The sequence below is a fragment of the Diadema antillarum genome, unplaced genomic scaffold, assembly GCF_040938485.1.
Source record: "Diadema antillarum isolate AM-2024a unplaced genomic scaffold, OU_Dant_1.0 scf00000100, whole genome shotgun sequence".
Lineage (NCBI taxonomy): Eukaryota > Metazoa > Echinodermata > Echinoidea > Diadematoida > Diadematidae > Diadema > Diadema antillarum.
The window spans coordinates 176,041-199,383 of NW_027270989.1; the positions used below are offsets into that span (position 1 = coordinate 176,041).

At 38.1% G+C, this 23,343-nt stretch overlaps 1 protein-coding gene across 1 annotated transcript in view; it reads left to right on the forward strand.

Annotated features, from left to right (window-relative positions):
* The window catches only part of LOC139718844 (small G protein signaling modulator 3 homolog), a 91,121-nt gene extending 68,028 nt beyond the window's left edge, over window positions 1–23,093 (forward strand). The window contains exons 18-22 of the mRNA XM_071630308.1: window positions 4,230–4,300; window positions 4,826–4,960; window positions 6,196–6,379; window positions 9,058–9,087; window positions 22,236–23,093. Coding sequence (XP_071486409.1) covers window positions 4,230–4,300; window positions 4,826–4,960; window positions 6,196–6,379; window positions 9,058–9,087; window positions 22,236–22,307 — 492 coding nt within the window. The 3' untranslated portion in view covers window positions 22,308–23,093. The remainder of the gene's footprint in view (window positions 1–4,229; window positions 4,301–4,825; window positions 4,961–6,195; window positions 6,380–9,057; window positions 9,088–22,235) is intronic.
* Window positions 23,094–23,343: the final 250 nt, after the last annotated feature.

The following is a 23,343-nucleotide window of genomic DNA, read 5'->3' on the forward strand; positions in this document are numbered from 1 at the left end:
AATACATGATGAGAAAAAAGAAAGAAGAGCTAGAGGCTGGACAGTAATAACAAAGCCTCTGAAAGAACGAAACACTGCCGGTGTACTTGGTAGACCAACTGGCTACTTTAGCTGTCCATGCTTCAAACATGTGATCAGCAAGTACCAGCCATCAAGCCCCCCTGGCTTGGAAAACAAAAAGGTGTTTACTTCTTCCGTCCCATAGAATTGATTCGTGCAAGGTTAACAGATCTTTGTATTTGAGAGGATAGTGACTATTTAAGTAACTCTTAATTCTGCTTAAGGCCACAGCTCAGAAAAAAGGACAATTATGATAAAGAAGGTGGCCTTATTTTCATTGTTTTTGAGGTCAAATTTAAAAAGAAAAAGAGAGAAGAAGATTGAAAGGGACAGAGACAAAGAGAACAGTGGACTATTGTTATCTTATTTGCTTCTGGTTGATTTGAAAACAGACTTTTGACGCTCTTCGCTCTTTGGAAAGGACTCTTTATTGTGTTTTTACTTTCGCTATGTTTAACCACCTTGATTTTAATCGATTGAATGGCCACATGTTTTTTTTTTTCTTGCTTATAACATGGCCTTAAAGATGTCTGCTGATTGACAAGGAAGCAGATGGCTTGAAGCAAGAAGTGTCCTTGAAAATCACTATTTCAGTTTCAAACCCATACATTTCTTTTATCATACCAAAATTGAAAGCATCATATCAGAAATTTGTCATCTGAATGTGGTAACATAGCATACATGCATAATGAATATAAGTGTGAAAATGTACATTGTACTTCATGTACACCATATGTTCCTGTAAGCATTGTTAACCTGTTGAGGACGGGCTGATTTTACTACAACATGCATGTCCCATAGACATTTGCCCGAGTATACCGTAAAACATGATATTTTCGCAGCATGAAATTTTCGCGAATTGTGGGCGACGGCCTTCTTCGCAGCATGAAATTTTCATGAGTTGCCTCAAACATTCAGTACATATAGTGTAGACAAGAACTTTCACATGCATTTTGATTTCCAGATTCTTGGCTTTTGCAAAATTTGTGAAATTAAAATGCATGTGAATATTCCTCATTTTACAGTATCAATCAGGACTAATCTTCAACGAGTTGTTACATAGTTGCAGTGGATTTCCCACTCTGTTTGATTTTTGTTGATTGTAATGTTGCATATGAAATAAGGTTTGGGATGACTATCCACATTTGTGCAGCCCTTGGTTTCTGCCAGAGTTTATAAACTACTTTACATACAAATTATCAGTAGTACATGATTACAATCAGAGTGTGTTTGCACAAATTTTGAGCAGACTTGTGTAGGCAACTCTGCAAGTACAATCAGACATACATTTCAAGGTACTACATCACAGTGACAATACACTTTTAATAGCAACCTATGTACATGTAAAGAGTGGATGGATGGTTTTAGACTCAGTGCAACCTGTGGTTGTGGTCTTGAAGAGTTGTGAGAATGGTGTGAGTGACTAGTGTGGCATTCATCAGTGGCAACAGCTCTTTGATGGATCAGTGGGCTTAACAGGCAAAATCAAAATTTTGCATCATTTTGTGGTTGTATGTGAAAAGTTTACTTTAGTAGCTTCCTGCTTTCCTTCTTATTTTGATTTGTCTAACCAGAATTGGTGAAGGACACTGCAGATTTAATTTCATGTACTACCTCTCACATGGCCTCTCTAATGTTTCATATACACTGTGTTCCCGATGGCCACAGCAATCATGTTTCAGGCCACATGGAGGAAATAGGATGAACATGAGGGGGGGGGGGGGGATGGTGTAAATGATGTAAATGTAGCATAACAAAAAAAAAAAAAGAAAAAAAAAGAGCTTATCACGATATCACATGATTAACAGTTACGGATGAGACCTTACCGGCTCTGTCTCCCATCTAGGAATACTGAACCTATATATAATTGTAGAAGAGATCCAGTGATTAGATAAGCAGTGCAATTTCAATACCAAAATTGGCAAAAGTCCGCTCATGAGTTCAGATCAAAACTGTGATGTCCTCCAAATTATGGGTTAGTGGACGATTAAAGTAGGGGGGATGACAGAAAAAAAGTGGTCAAAAACCACCCACCCTCTTGTCACATGATGGAAGTGATGTGGATTTTTGGTCACGTGTCCACCCATGCTATGCCCTTGAGCCCTGTGGGCATTGATCTGTTGATTTCCTGGACCCGTGCCACCCCCCCCCCCCTTGCCGCCAATTCTATTTACCATCACCTCAATCAATATCACTTTCTCTTCAGTGGATTAGTCATCGCGATTACAAAACGTCCTTTGCCAAGACAGTTTTATTCTTACATTATCATGCTAAGCCCTTTCAAAGAAGAAAAAGAAGAAGGAAAAAAAAAAATACAACACAGTTTGGCAGAGCAGGACTTTCTGTTTACCAGAACAGTAGCTACCATCCCTGTTTGTGGAAGCCTGCAAAGGTCTTACATTTTAACTTAACAAACATACAAATGTTGAACCGTGTATTATGATTGCGTAACACGGTTTCAGAGAGAGGACAAATTATGTAAGATACCACTGAGTGTTTGAAATAGATTGATTGAGGAGTTTGAATGGGGTTGCATAACATTATTGTTCTTGAAAAAAATGCATTGGGACATTCAAAGAGTGTCTTAAGGACACTGATGCATTTGGGGATGAGGGTGACAAAGATGAAGGGCTGTATTTAGCTGCTGTTTCCCAGAATAGATTTTGAGAATTCTCCAAGAATTTAGCATACTACAATGTAGCTGTGATGAGGAGAGGCCCATTGATGGACAGTGAGGCTAATAAAGCAAGCCTCTTTGTTATACCACTCTATGGACTTCACCTCTGCCATGGATGGAGCATCCATGTTCTTATATCTTCTACATTATATTCAGTGCCCCCTAGCTTCACTTTCTATTATTTTAATGCCTCTGCCTCGAAAGGGTGTTTGAGGTGTATTTCTTTTCTTCTTTCTGAACGCTGATTGTGCCAATCAAGTCAATTCATAATCAAAAAGTTCTTGTCGAGTACATTTATGAAATGCTGCTTCTCAATTTCATGATCCTTATTTACCCCCGGATTGTGCGTGTTCCTGTGAGTACTGATTGACGCAGAAAAGTCCATAGTATTGTCCACACTGCCCCAAGTCTGTGGCACAGATAGGGTTTAAAGAGAAGAACCATTTCTGTAAAAGTTAAGCCTTAATGGTGAAAGGGTGAATCCACAAGTGAGTTCAAGAATGAGTAGGATTTGTAGGAATCACAGCAGGAAATTGCAAAAACTCTTTCCCCTGCTTGCTGTAATGAGTATTCAGGCAAGGACTCCATACTTATAACCCTATTGAGGACAAGCTAATTTTGTTGTAACACACATTTCCCATAGGCACCTGCCTAGAGCATACTTGTCTCCAGTGGGATTAATAATGGGCAGGTGCCCATTTATTTCACTTGCCCATCAGTGAGTCTTTAGTTGCCTCGATAGTAGCACTCTGCACATGCATAGTATCAAGAGGTTTGAACTGTGACCGCTTTTTAATACATTTTGTTATATGTCACTGACATATGTATGAAACCATTTTTTTTTTTAAACAACTTGCTGAAATCAGTGCAAAACATGTCTACATTATGACACATCTACATGTGTTTATGGCTTCTCTTATTATATCTGCACCATATAACAACACTAGACACTTGTGATTGTCAGGAGTGACATTGCTGAAACGACTGATTTTGGTCAATAATGAGATTTACTTTACACGTAACAGTGTCATTCCTAAACCTCCAACGTTATGCAATGTAGGGGTTGTCCCTTACTTAATGATCATCTGTATTATATCTGTGTTTGTACATTGTTAGTTCACATAGCAGTTATTTTTACAGTCATTTTCTGGTCTACCACATGAGCCTTAATTGCCTAAATTCACAAAGGTAGTTTGGATTTCTGCCATGGATTAGGCAAATTTGCATCTGCGTAGATGTGCGTGACAGATCGTTGCATATGCAAACAGACAACATATCCAAAAGTAAATGTGTTGATACGTGCATGTGAAGGGTATGCTTATTTTGCATTTGTTTTAGTTCATGGACTGACTCTAAACCATGGATTTTATTTAAACCCATCTTTGTTAAGTCGTGACAATGTGTCTGTTTACTTGAGACGTTCTTCAAGGCCTCTTCTGTGTAGACACAACCCACCATTCCCAAACACATTCTGATTGTTCTCCCTGCCCAGGCGAGTGCCAAGGAGGTTGAGAGGGACTTTGAATCTGTGTACTCCAGATTGGTGCTATGTAAGACATACAGGTACGTAAACATAATGCTGGGATGTGTTTTACAGGCAATGAGATAATAATCTGACTCCAAGCAAGGTTGTTCACATTGAAAATTGTAATTACCACAGAGATTTCTTGTGTGTCATATACAATACTTCACCTTTGTTTTGTGTTTGTGCAGTATATAGATTGCATGTAGAGCATTCAGCCGTAATACAAGAGTGGTGAGTTCAAAGTTGAATCACCACATAGATTGTATTATTTTTTGTGCTAACAGATCAACTATGCGAAGGATTCCTTTAGACTCTGTTTTCCATATTTATATATATTTTTATTTTGTTTCTGGTCTTTTTACGTGAATGAAGGAGTTCCTCTCAAATAAAAGGCAATTACAGTTCCACAATAACACTCACAAATTGGGCACTTTACTGAGTTTACTCATGTCTATAGCTACACAGGTGCTACATTTTTTTTAAAATTATTATTTGCATAGTAGCAGTGCTGTCTCAATCCAAGTTTGCTCAAAATTTGTACTTGTTGCCTTCTGCCTCTGCAGGTTGGATGAGGACGGAAAGGTGTTGACCCCAGAGGAGTTGCTCTACCGGTCAGTCCAGGCCGTGAACCTGACCCATGACCTTGCCCATGCCCAGATGGACGTCAAGTTCCGGTCATTGGCCTGTCTGGGGCTCAAGTGAGTATTTTCCATGAGGACATCTATCAAAATGGTTACGGCCAACAACACAAGAGTGAGATGAACATTGTAGTTCACTGAAATGAAGATTTGTGTGAAATCAGATAAGTGATGAGGAAATTAGGATTCAATTGATGACAGTAAATCAGTTAGCTTACCATCCAAAGTTACTTCAGTGCCCTTGGGTAATGTGAGACTGTGGTAGCTTAAAGATGAGAGGAAGCATTATTATTGAGAATATGAACAAATTAAGTTCTTGAAGGTGTAGTCAAGATATTTTCAGTGCACTGGTAGTGCTGAGTTTATTGAATGAAAAGGGGAAAAGATAGTTTCAGCTTTATTTCCTAGTCGTGATATTTCACCACAATGGCAGGATTCCTGCCATGATACTGTGTTAAAGCAGGAGTTGAAATGTCTCTTCAAGCCCATAACCAACACCTGGATATGATGAATGTAATACTTGTACAGGAAGGGGCATGATTTGGGGATTTTAGTGTCTTTATGCAGCTGAAAGAGTTATCTGCACTGATATCTTTGTATGTTTGCATGATCAGACCGGATGTGGATAAACAGGTTAACTAACCTTTCTTCCCCTTTATTTTCTATTCTCTATTTTTTTTCTTCTCTCCATATCTCCCCCACCCCCCACCCCCCACCCCCCCCCCGCTCTCTCTTCTTGTTCGTGACTCTCCTTCCCACCCTCACTCTCTCCCCCTTTCTTCCTCATCACCATCTTTCTTCATTCTCTTCTACCCATCTTAACTATTCCCTGTCTTGCCTCTTCCAACCCCTCTTCTCCTCTTTTTCTTCCACTACCTTCTTTCCATCCCTTCTTCCCTTTCCCCTCTCCCTTCCTTTCCATACTGTCTTTTTTCCTCCACCTCTTCCTCCTCCCTCCTCCTCCTCCTCCTTCCCTCCCCTCTTCCTCCCCCTCTCCCTCCTCCCCCTCTCCCTCCTCCCCTCCTCCTCCTGCCCCTCCTCCTCCCCCTCCTCCTCTCCTCCTGCCCCTCCTCCTCTCTCCTCCCCCTCCTCCCTTCCTTCCCCTCTCCCTCCTGCCCCTCCCTCCTGCCCCTCCTCCTCCTCCTTCTCCCCTCCTCCTCCTCCTTTTACTCTTCCCCTCATCCTCCTCCTCCCCCTCCCCCTCTCCCTCCTCCTCCTCCTCCTCCCCCTCCTCTTCCCCCTCCCCCTCCTCCTCCTCCTCCACTCTTCTCTCCTCCCCATCCCTGCACCCACAGTGAGCAAGTCCTCCACCTATGGCTGGAGACGCTGTGCTCTTGTGACAGCGTGGTTGAGAAGTGGTACCACCCATGGTCCTTCCTGCGCAGCCCCGGCTGGGTGCAGATCAAGTGTGAGCTGAGAATCCTCTCCAAGTTTGCCTTCAGCCTCTCACAGGACTGGGAGCTTCCCTTGAAGAAGGACGTAAGTACACAACCTGTCCTAACTGGACAGTGCCCTGTGGGTATTTTTCTATTGCTCTTGCTCTTTTTTGGTGGCATTTCTCTCAGGCAACTTGTCAGTAACCAGCAAGGATCCTAGCCCTCATTTGCAGAACACACAGGGGAATAGAGAGAATGATATGTTTAATAGTCTAATCTACACACAAGCTTGGTTCTCCTCCAAGATTTCAAGAAAAGCGTAAGATGGTCATGTGAAGAAAGTACTGTAGCACTTACAGATTACTGTTTTGACACAACCCAAATTTCTCGTCATGTACTGATCCATACATCTACTGAGGCAATGACAACTATGAAGAAAATATCCTGACATCCTTGAAATGCCAGAAGCCCTTCACCTCTTCCTTTTCATTCCCTTTGAAGTTTTTGATACTAAATGCTGATAAACTTTGTGGAAGAAAATGATGCCTTTTAGGATTTTTAGTTATTCTTCTGACCATGATAATTCAAACATTGGTTTCAAGCTCCTCTTCAATGAGACTTAAAAAAAAAAATAAATTGTTTGGGGACAGCAATACTTTCTCCTGCAGGGAATCTTGTTGTTAGGCTTCAAAACTGTGACCTTATAGCAGCAAAACAGATATTCTGACAGGTCATATTTTTATGGAAGAAAGGATGGAATGCCAATGAGGGCTATTGCCCTTAACCTTTGACCTCTTTCTCCTTTATGATCTTCTGGTCTTTCCATATATGTGTTGTACTTGTCGTTGTGTTGATGTATTGTCCCAAGATGTATATAAAGGCGTTCTCTGGACATTTTTCAAATAATGAAAAATACCTTGACAGAAGGAATCTGGTGCCCATTTTGTTCAAGACATGGAGTAAACCCATAGCTTAACTCTTTGAAATCCTGCCTCTTCAAATCATTCGTAGTTGCTGATGGGTACACTAACAGAAATCTGGCAGCTGTTAATGGTCAATTATAACAATAAGTTAAATTTGGCTTTTGTATTTTTTATTTATTTTATTTATTTTTTTGTTTTTTTTGCTACCAAGAGCAATTCTCATAGAATTTGGGTATAATCTCTTTAGTCTTTTTAGTTTATTTTGTTGATACAATTCTTGTTATATTAATGAGGGTTTTCATATGCTGAGGTGCTTTGACAAAGGGAATAAGAAATGTCAAGTATGCGATCAAAATCAGGTACACTAGCTGAAGCCCTTCTCAGCCAATACTAATATTCTGGGAAATTCTTGATGCTTGTCCTGTATAATCAAAGACCTGCCATTTTTCTTGCATTTTTATATGAAATCCATGACTGCAAGAAACTCTTTGGCCTCTTGCAATAGCTTGCTTGTTTAAGAAATTTAGTCAGTTTGCCCTTTCTAAGCAAAATCAAGTACAGTCAATTCTTTTGTGTAGAATTCTTGCCTGAATAGGCTCTTTTGCTGTTTTTCCCTGTAAATGCTCTAGTCCTCTGTCATTAATATCTTGTAAGTTGATATTTGTACCATATTTTATGTAAACATCCCAGGACGTAATTGTCCTCAGAGGGTAATTGCCATGATAATTATGCTTTTTATGTTACTGTAAGAACTTTAATGACAAATTTTGTGTGTCCCATATGAAATATCTGATTGGTAAATAGGATTTTTGAAGGAAATTGTTATTTCAAAGAAAATTTGAAATTTTGAACATTCACACTAAACAGCTGATAAAGACTTTTACCTGGACTGATACTACGGTCACATGATCTACACTGGCCAATCAGAGGTGCTCAGCAGCTTCAACATCAGATTTATGTACATGTTTGATTTTGGTCTTTTTCTTTAATATATGTCTGTTTTCCATCAAATGTTCTCTTTTTTTCCTATTCATTTTGTCATTAATTTTTTATTGCTCTTGTACCACAGCAATTTTTAAAACAATGTTTTTGCTATTTTACTGAAGTTGAAGGGTGGGATGGGTACCTGGTCCATCAGTATACAGGCTTCAACAGTACTCTTCTGTATCACATATCTATCTACACAGTACATTTGCACAATTTCATTTGTTATATACTCATCTGTCAACAACTGCCATTCTTACTTTACTCTTCTTATTAGAAGAGATGATTCAGAAAAAAAAAAGAATACGACATTTCAAGTGAAAGTATTTGTCATAGCAAACACAGAACAAAATAGCTTTTGGTGGCAGCTTTCTGAATAGATCATGGACCTTCTTACAAATCACAAATCGTGATTCTCGACTTGATCAATATTTATGAGTGGGATGTGAGTTAAGATGATTCATTGTCAATGTGTGCTGGGCTCTGTTTTATGAAGAGTTAAAATTGATTATATAGTTGATTTCAACTCTAAGTCTATGGCAGACTGTGTGGTAGGGAAATTTAAAATCGATTTTATCTTTTGATAAAACGGGGCCCAGGTATGTCACAAGTGCAGTGTGTTGTTTGCTGCCCATTGAAAATCAGCCTTCGTGTGATACATAGAATAACTTTTCTTTTGCTATATCTTACCTACAAGTATTGTATGCTAACTGAAAAAAAAAAAAACATCAATAACAAAAAAGCCCCCCCCCCCCCCGAAAAAAAAAACAATAATAATGATAAAATAAAATAAACCCACCTCTAAACTAACAAGGAAAAGAAATGAGTGAAAGCGGAGGGAGAATGGTGACAACATTTTCTCATTTTTCTGCAGATATGGTCGCGGTCGCCTAATCTGCCTCAGGTAACTATGGCAACAGTCTGCCTTTCTCATGCTTGGCTACTCCAACAAAGCCATTAGAATTCTTTGCAGCTCCCAGCATGAAAATAAAAAAATCAGTATTTAGAGGAGAAGTAGATTTAGAAAAAATGTATCAATTTGGTTTGCTTAGTCAGTATTCTTTTGTTTTGCATGCCAACATGATATACTATAATCTGTCGGTAGTGGCAATATGGGTGATGGTATTTGAATAACAGCATACACTCCAGTTAATACTTGCTACATCGTCAATCAGGTAAGAAATGCATGTGTAAAAACCTATTTTTTTTTTATAAAAGCATCCATTATAACACATAATCAGTCCAAAGCTATTTACTGTGTGCAACAACGTCAATTACACTTGACAGAGTCAAAATGCCTGGATACCCTTGCGGAAATAAACATTTCTGAAGGAGTTTCATGGCACTGTTCATGCTGCACATATAAATGACTGCATATGCATAATAGAAACATATTATGCATGATATTTACCAGCATGATGTTGTTCAGTAACAAAAAGAATGCAGAAGTGTCATCATTCTACACGGTATGGAATTATATCATGGCAGTGTCAAAGAAAGTTTATCCAAAGCAAATAGCATTGGATGCAGGCTGCCTCATTCTTCAATGCTGCTTCAGGCATCTTGTCCACATTTTATGGCTAAAATTGTCCCTTCTGTACTCCAAAGTGCTGCAAAAGCTCTTCACAATGCTTTACACATTTTAAACGAAAATGTGAGGTACAATCGTAAATGAATAAGAGGCTGTCTTTTTGTCTCACAAAGGCCTCCAGAAGAGCAAGTTCAAGTTCAAGTTTATTTAACCAATTCATTAAACATTTGACATTTTACAAAAGGATACAGCATTAAAGGGTGTGTACAGTTCTGGTCGAGGTGAAGATTTAGCTTTTAATGTTTTGTGAGATATTCAGAAACCACTCTATGAGATGTCAAAGAGCATGCAGTTCTAAGGGGTATCAAAAGTTTATTTGATGAAAATCGGTTTTGAAATGGCTGAGATATCCAAAAACAAGGTGAAACAAAGATATACTAATAAAGTTGGGGCATGTCGCCTTTTATTATTAGCACTTTTTTGGATATCTCAGCCATTTGAAAAACAATTTTCATCAAATAAATGTTGAATCCTTCTTAAAATTACATGCTCTTTCATATTTCATAAGAGGCTTTTCATTATCTCACTTAGGAATGTTCAAAACATGAATCCCTACCTCAACCAGTACTGTACAGTCCCTTTAAGAATAATGAATGGTTTGGGACCCCAAAAGAAGCAGAGCTTGTAAAAAAGGGGTAACTCACATCTGCTGGAACAATGGCAAATTAATTTCAGTTTTATGTCAAAACATGCTAGAAATATGGACAGATTTGTGCTGTCATACTCATACCTTGGGCCAAACACATCAAATTCTGTGAAATTGAAGGCATGTTGAATAGAAACATACTAATTTTTTAGCTTTGCAGATGAAGTGGTCATGAGGCAATTTTGCTCTCAGAAGTTTATTCATAACTAAATCACACTACCAAATACAACCAATGCCTGTGCTATTTCACATTCTTCCAGACAAATTGATGATTTTTAGAGGTTGGCATTCAATCAGTTATTGTCCAAGGTAAACGAATGCTGAGTTCAACAGGTGCTGAAGGAAATTTAACTCCAGAAAAAAAAAGAAGTTATAGCAGTCACTAGTAAAAGTCCAAATATTGATGGTTTGGAAAGTTTTGTCTATTTCAAGCTCTTTCTCCAATTTCTTTGATTGAAATATATCAGTTTAGAAATACAGTTGTATATTATCAAAGCTTTGATAGGATATCATGCTTCAAAATTTGACATCTTGAACCTTGGCTATACTCTGCCGCATCTAATGATATGTATTTATTTCATATTCGTCTGCATGTGAGCTGTTTTGCTGTTGTATCTAACTTTTGTCATCTTTCACCTTGACCAGTCTCCTCTCTTTTACTAAGACTAGAATAATGTTCATTTTGTGCATTCATAGTAATTACATATGATATTCCATCTTACTACATGGTTGATTGGATATACTATACCTTTGGTCAATTAATGTCCATAACTCTCTTTTTTTTTTTATGTGGACCTATTGAGTGTCCAACTTTACACTGACATCATATCCCATGGGTTTCATTGTATTCTGTATTCTACTGTATTCTTTGCTATTTTGTTCAACTACCTGTGAGCACTTTTCACATATGAGGTGTGCTTGTATGCAATTCATGACGTACAGTTCTTAGATTGGATATGCCCTATCTCCTGCAATGAATGTCATGAAATCTGCATTTTCTTTTCTTTTCGCTTGAATGGTGGAATTTGATATATTGTTTTATTCCATTATATTTGCACCAGTCATATGACAAGATGTTTTATTTTTGTCTTTCCTTCCTAAGTGCGAAGCTATTGTCTGTCTTAAACTGTACATCTGATAAGTTTAATTTCCCTTGAGGGCATGCACAGTTTTAAATAGTCCAGCAGTAAAATGAAATGAAAACGAAAGTGGTCGATGTTGTAGAACACAAGCAATGAACACGACTGATTGGAATGTTGATATGATTGGAATGTTGATAAAGTATAAACGGTGGGGTTCCCCGTGACTCAAAGCAAATGAACTTTGCCTGATGTAAAGAAGTTTCATTTTTCATTGTCAGGATAAGGACAAGATAAAGATCTATTCTTGAGGAAATATTTATTTCTTTTTGATGAAGGGAGAGGCTTTTGGCAAACTCAAGAATGTGGGAATGTAAAGATGTTCCATCCTCAAAATGCAATTAGCAGAGTCATGGTACAAAATGCCTCCAAGGAACATGTTGAAACCAGAACCAGAACCAGAACTAAGCACAGTATAAAGAGTGTTCCTAACATGACACCAGGGAACATGTGCACATCAGGAGTTTTTTCAAGAGCAAAACACACAAAGAGCATTTCTAAGTTAGCAACTCAATTCCTTGGCAGAGAGATTCAATAGGAAAATTTCTTCCTGGAAGTCAGGATCTTTTGTGTACTGAATCATCATGTGTCGGCTGTTGTTCAAACTTACCCCTTTTTTTTTCCCTTACTTATTGACAACATTTTGATTTGAGGCCCTTCTTTTAACGCAGCAAGTTCCTCAAGGGAAATTTCATTTTGCGTCTCTTTCTGTATGAAATGAGTTCTTGAGGGATGTTTTCAGTTTTTAAGGGCCTTTTGGGTTTTCTCATATCATCATTTTGTATTTATTTTGTGTGTGGATTGGGCAGAGAGGATTGAACATTCTGTGTTTTGACTGATTCCATGGACAACACACATAACTCTTTGGCTGTTGATTCTTGATACTCAAGGCACTGCCAGATTAGATGCCAATTAAGATCAAAATATCTTCTTTCCAAGTAGATGTTTTCCCTTGATGCACTACTCCTAGTTTCACGATTCATCACTTAATTGAAAAAAAAAGTTACTTTTTTGTGATGAAGGTATTCTAATGCAGAAGTGATTCTTTACCTAACCCCAAAATGACCCAAATGTACAATGTAGCATGAAAAGAAGAGATGAAAATATAAAAAAGATAAAAATAAAAATACTGGCAAATAGAATTGTGTACTAGATATGTTTCCCACCCCCATATCAGAATGATATTTTCAAGAATAATCATAAAGGAGTTTGTGTGTCTATTTGCTGCTTGAGTATAGGAATAGTCAGAAGAAGCCAAATGCTTGTCTTTTTTTTTGTGTGTGTGTGTGTGGTTGCTATGGAATCAGATTAAAACTGAGAATTGCTCATTCCCTTCTATGCTAGCTCACACGACCATTCATCTTTTGATTTTCTTCTTCCTCTTCTCCTCTCGCATCCATCCTTCCCGTAGAGCCAAAAGTCGCTCAAAGACAGCGTTCAAGACATGCTCATCAAGCACCACCTCTTCAGCTGGGACCTTTAACCTCTGAACTCTAACCTTTGTCATTTATATATGACCTGTGAACTTTTCGAGTGGGAGTCGATCATCACTGCACGCGTACATCCCCTCTATGAATTAACAAGAACGGGGAGTAGATGAGGATTTACTTTTCTTCGTGTCTGGAGACTTGTGTCACACTTTGTAACAACTGCGGTGGTGTTAATACGTGGTGTAGGGAAGGAATTCACCTGTCTTTTTTGAGAAGCAGACTTGTTTTAACAAAATGTTTATTCGTATTGGTGTCTGTTTCCATGCCGGCTCTAATGACCATTGTTCTAATGCTCATGGAATGTAACAGTTTACTCTTTTGTGGCTTTTGCCTAGACAGTTCATTAATGTTTTCATTCACCACCACCATTACCATGACTTTGAGTTTATGCATGACTGCACACAATGTACGTGCCATGAACTTTGTCACTGAGTGTCGGTGATTAAGCTTTTGATTTGTGCAGTATTTGGGGATTTGTGTGTTGGGTCTTTTCTCTATATATATCTCTCTCTGTAGATAGATATATATATGTCTCATGGCTCAGAGCTTGCCAGCTAGTCAAATGCATAACCTGCCGCATACTGTACTTCCTGTTTGAATTTGAACCCTCGTGATTGTGAAATGTAAAAGGAAGAACTATTTTAAAAAGAAAGTAACCTTCGTGGTGCTTTGCTTATCAGCACTGGCTGTAGTGCACCTGTTCTACTGAGGTACATGTATATATCTCATTTTGATGATAAGAATCCAGAGGATAGCATATCTAGGGTTTCCCTCCTCAGGTTATCAGGGAATTTGAAATCCGTGTACAGAGATTAGTCAGAATTGATTAACTCACTCCAGCAACTGAATGGACCATGGGTTTAGAGCGTCCAGTAATGCCCTTCCCTGGTAATGGATACCCTCTATGTTTTAACAACTGGAAAATGCTTTAAGCATGCAAGAGGAATAATATGAAAAAGCATTTTCCATTTCATCATTAGCTGAATTTGTGCTGTTTAACTTAAATTCTATTTGCTGGGGAAAAAAAAAGACCGAAATGCAAAACAAACAGGAATTGACCTTTTGAACCTCATGTAGAAGAAATGTCACACAAAATCATGAAAGCCAGAAGGCTTCCATGAGAGAGGGATGCACCTTCAAGATCATCAGACGAGTGGAGAAGGAAACTCTGACTGACATCTCCCATCTGTTCGAAAGCAAAACCAGTCAATTCAACGGTTGGATAGGACTAGGCCCCTTCAGGGCATCACATGAAAATTTGATTTCGTTGAGTTTGTTGTCATGATGCATATTAAAAACAGCCAATGACTCAGCTATGTCATCGCCATCAAGGAAGTAAAAGATAGCTGGACCCTACCCACTCTTTATATCTTGTCTGTTTGATTTTTTTGTTTTTTCTTCTCTGTTACTGAATTCCTAGGAAGAACAAAATAAGTAGGGATAATAGGTACCCTTGGGTGATTTTGATATAAAAGGAAGGATAGGAGTTAATATATTTTATCTTGGAGTGGAAGAGTCGTTTTTGCGATGCTTTCCTTCCCTAGTCGGGGATTTCTCTGTCCGGAGGGCTGGCGGGCAGTGGGGAGAGATGACAATCGGGACGTGTTTCCTGCGGGAGTCCCAACATGAGACTTGTAAGACAGGATGCCCGCATCATGGCAGGGTGCCAGACCACTTACAGTCACGCCATAACAATTTATGATCAGTCTGCGGCCAAGGTGATGAGAAAACGCGAAACGTCTTCTTCAATTTCATCGATACTTTTTCGCCTCTCCACGAAGGAAAAATTCTATCAAGGCTTCTCCCCTTTTTTTATCCCTATCATGCAACATCCTCTGCTAGTGATGTCAGGAAATCAAATGTATGTATTTTTAGGGGTTATGTTACATGTGAAATTTGATTCTAAGTTTATTTATAAGAATGAAAGATGGGCTTGGTGTAGGCAGGGTGCAGTATTGCCGGGAGGAAATGAGTTGCCCATAGTGGCATAACAACAATGACTCCCACGTGCCGAGCCACGCAGCTAGCGGCATATTTGGTACAAAGTTAAATTGCGTGAGTATCTGTTTCTCTCTAATATTTTCCCTCCGTTTTTCTTTTTCTTTCTTTTTTATTTTAATCTGAGTGGGAAAGTCATAAAGATATGGGTGAGGTTTTCAGTGCCCAGATATCACACCCAATGTACCATCACTGTCCAATCACCATTAGAATTTAGTTTGTGGCTATATACTACTCCGTAGACAGTACAGAAATGTAGACATTTCCGGGGGGGGGGGGCTCAAAGATGTCTGATATCATTATGAGAAATTCAATGGAAAGCTATGAAGTACTTGTTCCACACTGCTAAGTTCCGAGTTGCCGGATTCGAAAAGTGAGTTCTCACACAACCGAGATTACATAGATGGGATAGACTTCCATGTAAGCCATACAATTGCAACTTTCAGAAGTATGTTGATGACTTATTTCTTTGCAAAAGATTCTTTTCCTCAGCGGTACATACGACCTCAAAAGCAGAGTAGCCCATTTAGATATGATTGTAGATAATTGTGAAGGATGTTTATGCCGTAAAACAGAACAGTTTGCCTTTTTAAAAACATAGCTTTATGGCTTATGCCTCAAGATTTTAGCAGAAAGACCACTCCCGACTGCCACAGTTTAATAAGTGTACACTGCCAAACCAAGCAAAATATTTTTTGCTTCTTTAAAAAAGAAAATCAGCACCATAAAAATTACAGTTGAATGCAGAAAATATCTATGTCAATGTCTGTGGCCCTTCTGTTCATAGAGTCATTACCAGAAACTGCCAAGGTATTTTTTTTTGTTGTTGCAATTTTCACACATTCCATATTTGCATGCTAAGAGAGGATTAGTATTGCTTTGCAAGCATTCTCATATCTTTCGGTGCCATGTGTGAAGTCCATTTACTTATTTTACGATTCCCTTAGATTTCAAAAGCAGAGGAGGTCGCCCTGTTAGGGTAGCAGCTTTGTCAAAAACGTCATTGACAATGCTGAATTCTATGTCATTGTAGCAATATCCTAATAGAGTGTGTAGGGTGAACTCAGGTAACATTGGTCGGAACGGTAGGTGCTGGAACAATTTCCATGCTGGTTGGACAAAATGTCAAACCCGTGTCCTGAATTCCTGTATCAGAATGCAGTCACCCCACCACTCCTGGTAGCAATGGATTCTATTTTTAGACCTTCTAAACAGTAAATGCTCACTTTTTGTTGTATCACCCATTTCATACACCTGTCAGAGCCACGTGAGCAAAGAACAACAACAAAAATAAATAATTAGATGAAAAATAAGATCCAGAGCTTCAGTATTGAAAAAAAAAAAAATTGTTTTGAAGGGGGGGGGGGGGCGGTCATAAGGGATAAACAAATTTTGTCAAGGAGAATGTTCATGGTGCATTGAACAGTGGAGTTTGAAAAGCTTATTCACCCTCCCTTGCCAAAATGTGTTTGCACATGCAAAATCCACTCAGCGGAATGGAATGGGGTACACATTTAGTGTTTATCATTGGTAGAGAGTGCTGTAAGCAGCTGCACTTGCCATTGCACTATGCTATCACGATGGAACCTATCCATGTGTGTATCAAAGACAACATTCCCTGGTAATTTGTTTTCATGCTTTTAATGCTTTTATAACTGAATTTGTCCTTAAGCTGTGTGTGATTGTGTGATCAAACTTTCAAGGGCACCATGTTCTGTTGATTTCCTGCACTGTGTTGTGTTGATTTATATCTCCATTCTACCTTACGTGAATTCCAAGAAATGGTGTAATAGCTGACTCGGGGTAATAAAGAAAAGAAAAATGTAGTATGTTGCCATAATGCACCTATCGTGATTAAGAGAAACTTGCAAAGTGGGTGGAGTCAGGCTCCCAAGGCACTTTGACCAATCAGGACTCTTTGTTTGAAATTATGTAGAGTCAGTATGCATTGATTACCTCAGCAAGGCATGTCACAAAAATTGCATGCAAGTTTTAAAACTGATAGCTGAAAATTCAGGAATTTCCCTCCTCCCCCTCCCTCTCCATCCTACTTTTTGTTTATGCCATTCTGTTTTGATCATCTCTTGCCAAGCGTGTCCCTGTCAGCTTTCTCTGAACTAGCGACTATCATAGTATATCAAGTTTGACAAGACGATTAAATACTTCCCCTTCAAAGTACTTTAACTGTTTTCTTAGTGCAGTGCTCTTTTTATGAACAAGGGGAAAGTTATAGTGCAAATTGCCTTGGCTGCTTGCCAACAAAATCGAAGGCCAGTGGTGATAAAGAGTTAATCACTTTGCCATGACTATTCTTTAGCTTAAAAAAACAGCTAATGCAAAACAAACAGTAACATAAGAATTATGCCATGAATTTCCTATCCATCTGATGTAAAGCCAACAGTCTTGTAAACACAGAGGAATGCCCAGAGAAACAGGTGAATCTTGTAGATTGTTCACCTTGGGCGCTTGGCAAGTTGCCAATCTTGTCATTGTTGATTTCTTTTTAATTGTTTGAACGCTTCACACTTTTTGTCTTTAAAAACAAACAAACAAACAAAAATCAATATAGCATTGTGTAGAACATGTGGTGATTGTGAAAGGTCCCTGGAGAAAAAAGCTGATAGAAATTGAGGAATGTGTTTCCACCTGTGAATTAATGGGCCAATCACCTGGCCTGCCTCAAGTGAGACCAAGATGGCTTTAAACTTCACTGTTCATTTTACAATGAGAAACCACAATGTCGGTGCTTTTAAGGATACACATTTTACCACTGGTGTCATGTTCCTAAGTATTCTATTCCACTAATTTTCAGTATAAATTTTGCCGAAGATCCTGTAATTTTTACTAAAGACATACTGTAATGCACAGAGTATATTTGTCTTCAAATCTAACAGACAATGTATTAACCCTTTCAGTACGGGAACCTGGTGGCCCACATAATAAGTCTATGGGTTTTTCAGCATCCAGTATGGAACGGAGGAAGTATTGGGACAGCAGATATGTTCAATTTCTTACATGCGTAATAGATCAAGGCACAGAGTCACAGATTTTGTTAACATGTATTTTGAGATATGCTCCTTTCTTGAATGACATATTGTTGGAATGTCTGACATTAACTGTGAGCTAAGTAACTGCCATCTGAATCAGTAAAAGAAAAAAAGGAAACAATTTTGTCCATGAGAGGCAGAAATTACATTTGCCCTGCAACAATGAACAAATAAGTTGCAAATGTGGCACATCTTGGGAGAATTTTTTCTGTAACCGTGAAGTATCGTGTCAGTTGGAACCAGAAGGTTGCTAACTGTAGAGTAAGTGCGATCTGCTGCTCAGGACTAGTAATGGTACATTGACCCTCTCCCATTTTCTTCCCCTCTTGTTTTGAACAGTCATCGTGGTGTGTGTTGTACAGGTGAATACTAGTATGCCAAGAATTCAGTGGTTGTACAAAGATAGTGTACTTCTTCAGGGTTAATTAGTGTATAAGTTAAACAGTTGCTACCTTTTGCAATTGAGTGGAATGCATACTGTGTGTGGAACTGGCATCTACAGCCACAATAGGAGAGTCCATAATGTATTCAAATTTATGCATACTTCATCATAGCAAGCTATACAACATTTGTTTCTCACCTGTTTAATAGAGTACCAAAGTCATGATGTCACAGTCTTTTGTTATAGCTTGGGTTGGAACCAGGTGCAAGCATGGTCACATGGTTGGCAACAATAGCATTCACAGATTGCACCAGGCAGTAAGGTTGTGTAGAACCAGTTTCCATGGCGATGAATGGTTATGATATCACATTTTGGTACTCTATGCAGGTGAAGATCTCTCTCCAGCTAGGTTGTCAGGTGCACACAGTAGTCAGTGCTATGTCAGGCAAGCCTCCAGGAAGCTTTCTGGTTATCATATAACTTGGGTTGATGAAATAAGTATGAAGTGTGAGTGTATGATGAAAGTGGGCCATTTGATTTAACTTAACTGCCTCTTATAGCTTTCCATGAAGTAATGAGGACGTATACCCAGGTTCTGGAAGTCATTTTCTGTGTATTCTGTAATTACAAGGTTATAGCGATATACAATTGTATGAAGATGTCATTTTAATACCTAGGATATTATTTAAGAATGCATTCCAGTAACCTGTAATAATTTCTTTGCATAGGCAGACAGTAATGTCACCACATTCCATTTTAAAATCACTTTCAGAAGAAGTCACATGTTGTAAAGTTAGCTAGACAATGTTTGTGATTGGTGGTTGTGTATGAGAATGCACACCGTTCTTTATCAACAATGCCAAGCGATACAGCTGCAAGCCTTCCGAGTAGAAAATACCCCCTTTCTGCATGGTGCAGTTGAAGGTGACAGAACTGTGGACCCAAAAGGGATTCAGGACTATCAAATTTGGTTACAATGATCAGGGGTGGATCCAGGAATTCCGTAAAGAGGGTGCACCTTTTAAATACAAAATTAAAGGGGGGGGGGGGGTGCACGCACCCCTTCCCCATTTTTTCTTTTTATTTCTTTTGCTTTTTAACAAAAGATAGAGGAGGCACCCGGTGCGCTTCCTCCTGGATCTGCCACCGATGATAGCTGAATTCACATGTTTACTTGGTATATTCAAATATCAAGATGTGTACAGTCTGTTTATTGAGTGGGGATGTTTTAATGTTTGACTCAAAAGGTATTCATGTGTACATGCACACATAGAACTATTAAAACTCATCACTGCAGAAATTATTTCTTTTATTTCATGATAGCATGGCCTTGGCTGATTGTGTAGCATACAAAAACTCTTCTGAAGGGGAAAAAATGCACCCAATATTTAACAGAAAATGGTAGAAAAAAACAACAACAAACCTTTGTCAGCAATTACTGACAAGTGTTCATCTTACTCTAAAGGGATTTTGTTGACGCAATGATCTCTCCCTCCCTCTCTCTCTCTCTCTCTCTCAGATGCATTTTAAAGCAAGAGTATGTAAGCACAGACAAACATGCAAAATGCTACGAATTTGAGTCAACTTTCTGAGTCTTTGCGTAGGAGAGGAAAAAAGTTATTGTAAAAAAATAAATAAAAGTACTACATATTGTTGAGCCTTGAATCCTTTTAAACTGGAAAGGGTGATGTATTCCAAATGTATCTTTATGTATTCACAATGCAATGTGTTCATAATATTGTAGATGCTTGCTGCATATGTGATGTGGCTTTCAATGTACTAGTAGGTAGTCACCAGTTATATAGCAAATGTTATAAAGAGATGAAAAATATATTTGAGTCCATATTCTATCTCCTGTGAAATTTTTAAGGCACAGGATTAAGTTTATTCATGACTGTGCTTTCAGTTTAATTTCATATTTAACTTATGGGATTGCTAATATACTTCAGTGCAATGCCATATTAAATGAAAGATCCTCACATATTTAATGTAATGGGAATTGTGAAATGCCTTTCATGACATATAAGCATTTAGTGTTTTGTAGCATATAAGTCATCAGATGTTACTGTTTTAAGCATGATGTTACTTTCAAAAGTCATGTGTATCTTTCACATGTGTACTGTATAACTTAAGAATGCATTTTTTTTTTTGGGGGGGGGGGATGGGGTTATTGTCTTTTTTAAAGAACAGTCCCTCTTCTTTTTTTGTTTTGTTTTGTTTTGTTTTTGCTTTTGTTTTTGTTTTTGTTGTTGACTGCACAACAATCTATAATGCATATTTGGTTTATTCTCTTGAATTGAGTGTGAATATACATGTATGAAGGCATCATTTTATCTGTAACTGTTCTGTATGAACAGAAAAAGTTAATTGCCAAAAATATTGTCTATGTGAATGGAAATAATACAGAGTATTCAAGTATGTATTATTCACAGTTAGTATCCGATCGGTTTACTGTCATTCTTGTGAGACAGTTACTTACTTCAGTTTTTACCTCTCCCTTAAGGGTTATTCTGTTTCTACAGTGCCAAAGCCTCACTCATACAGCTGAACTTGCAGGCTCGATTTCATTGTGTGAAAAGTTTGTTGCAGTTGTGCCTCATAATCTGTGGCCCACAAAATCCCCAAACCCAGTGAGATTTATGATTTTTTTATGTGTAATCATCATTCAGAAGGAATATGGAAATCCTGTTTTGTTCACTCACAAAATGGCCATAAATGCAATACAGTGTGCTCTGGCTCGAGTTGGAAGAATCAGTTGACGTACAGGTATTTGCAGTCTTGAGAATATTTATGTAAGGATTGAAATAGTTACACATCGATGTTGAAATATGTCTGTAATTATGGTTGTGCAATATACAAAATAATGTACTAGATATTTATTAGAGCAAATGAAACTTGAATCTAAATGGGAATGCATATTCAAATACATGTATGGACTGACACAAAGTTTCATGTAGGCCTACAGTGTATGTCTGATATTGAATCATTTCTCATAATGTACAGATTCTCTAAACTGATTCACATAGTACTGTACCTTGTAATTCTTTAGAAAAAACAAACAAGCTTGCATTTGTGATATGGCATCCAATTTCCCTTTCAGTTTCAGTGGTTTGAAAAATCAAGTTTACAACTTTATGGTTTATCATTCTTCATCCATTTAACCATTCCATGGTCAGCACCTGTGTTCTTTCTCGTGATCAATGTGTTTCTGTACATTGGTTCCATCTCATTATTTTTTGACATACACTTTTATTTGAGGGCGAAAAGGGCATTAACTGTATAGATGGTGATATTAACACCTTTCTGCTTCTCAAATGGCGTGGGATCCCTGTCTCCTTTATTGCATATTCTAAAGTTATTGCCGTTATTTATCATCACAAATTTATTACAAGCTCTTTGATATTTTGATACTGGCATGTGTGTAGTACAGTACTTCCTTCTCCATTCTGAAACATGAATGACTCGGAGTTCCTTTATATTTTATGAACCAGCACTAAGATTACAAGCCTACATTATGTAAGACGCCTTGTGCTGATAAATCTAAGAGATAATCCCAACAGAAATATGCAGAAATATAGTATCATGTTATATGTCAGTTGAATCCTAATTGCTGTAATGTCATCGTAAGTGCGACATTCATGCACTGTTTGCATATGACTCATCTTTAAAATTCTGTGAGATTAGATCTAGGTGAGTACTAGCAGTTACAGTTTTTGTTTTGCATTTAATGTTCTATCCTTGCCCTCTTTCTCCCAGCAGTCCTTGCCAGCGCTGAGGGCCAGCATCTGTGATATGTTAATTAAGTACCACCTGTTCAGTTGGGAACTGTGAGGGCGGTGCTGACAGCCGCACCATGCTGTTCGCTATGACCAACACGCCAGTCGCTTCATCCAGTTTGATGTAGGAAAAACAGATTGGCAACGCCCCATTTCTATTGTCTAGTGTTCTAATACATGCTTCCATAAACACTTGTCAAATTGCATAGAGCACGGGTCATGTGACCCTCATTAAGCCTTTCTTTACCAGGGACTTTGGACATTGTCTAATTGGTATAGGGTTTTCTACTCAAAGCACTCAACGGGTTAATTAATTCTGTAGACCAAGCTCTACTAAATAGTGTCCCTTCAATAGCTTCTCATTGACATACAAACATAGCCAGTGCTATTGTTGTTGGTTTTTTTTTTTTTTTTTTTTGGGGGGGGGAATCTTTTTCATTTGAACTATGTAGTAAGAATGGGATGTGGGCTAGCTCAAAGAGTTTTCAACATGAATTTTCTGCACTTTACAAAGTGATTTTTTTTGTTGATTTTTCTTCAATTTGTATGCATTTTTAAGTAATATTCATGAAAACAAGATTGGAGTTGTGTCACTTTGAAAAATGAAGCAAGGGAATAGAAATGTCATCATCACAGGAGTATTAATTGTTTCCACAGTACTTAATTTTCAAGACCCCAGGATGTGTTTTGGGTACATTCAAAGTTTGATCAAGTATGGTCAGGTTAACTTTATTCGTAGCTTAAAGACTTGTCAGGCATTCGGTCTGTGGTGAAGTACATTTTCCTTCCTTCTACACTGATACACAGAAAGCATGGACGTTAGAATTTTTACTTGAATTCTGTGAACAACACTTGTTATAAAGCATCACCTTGCTTTAATATGCTTAATGTTTTTTAGTTTTATGCTCACCAATGTGTGACCCGTAAAGTTCACATGCTGTTAGACATGCAAACTAGATCGCCTAATCCTAATATTGTCCTTTTTTCCTTTGTGTTTTTATTATTATACCTGTAGGGCATTGTTGTTCTCTGTAGTAGTTTAAGTTGTCGAATACATTCCATGTGAAAAAAAGAAAGAAAAGAAAATGTAT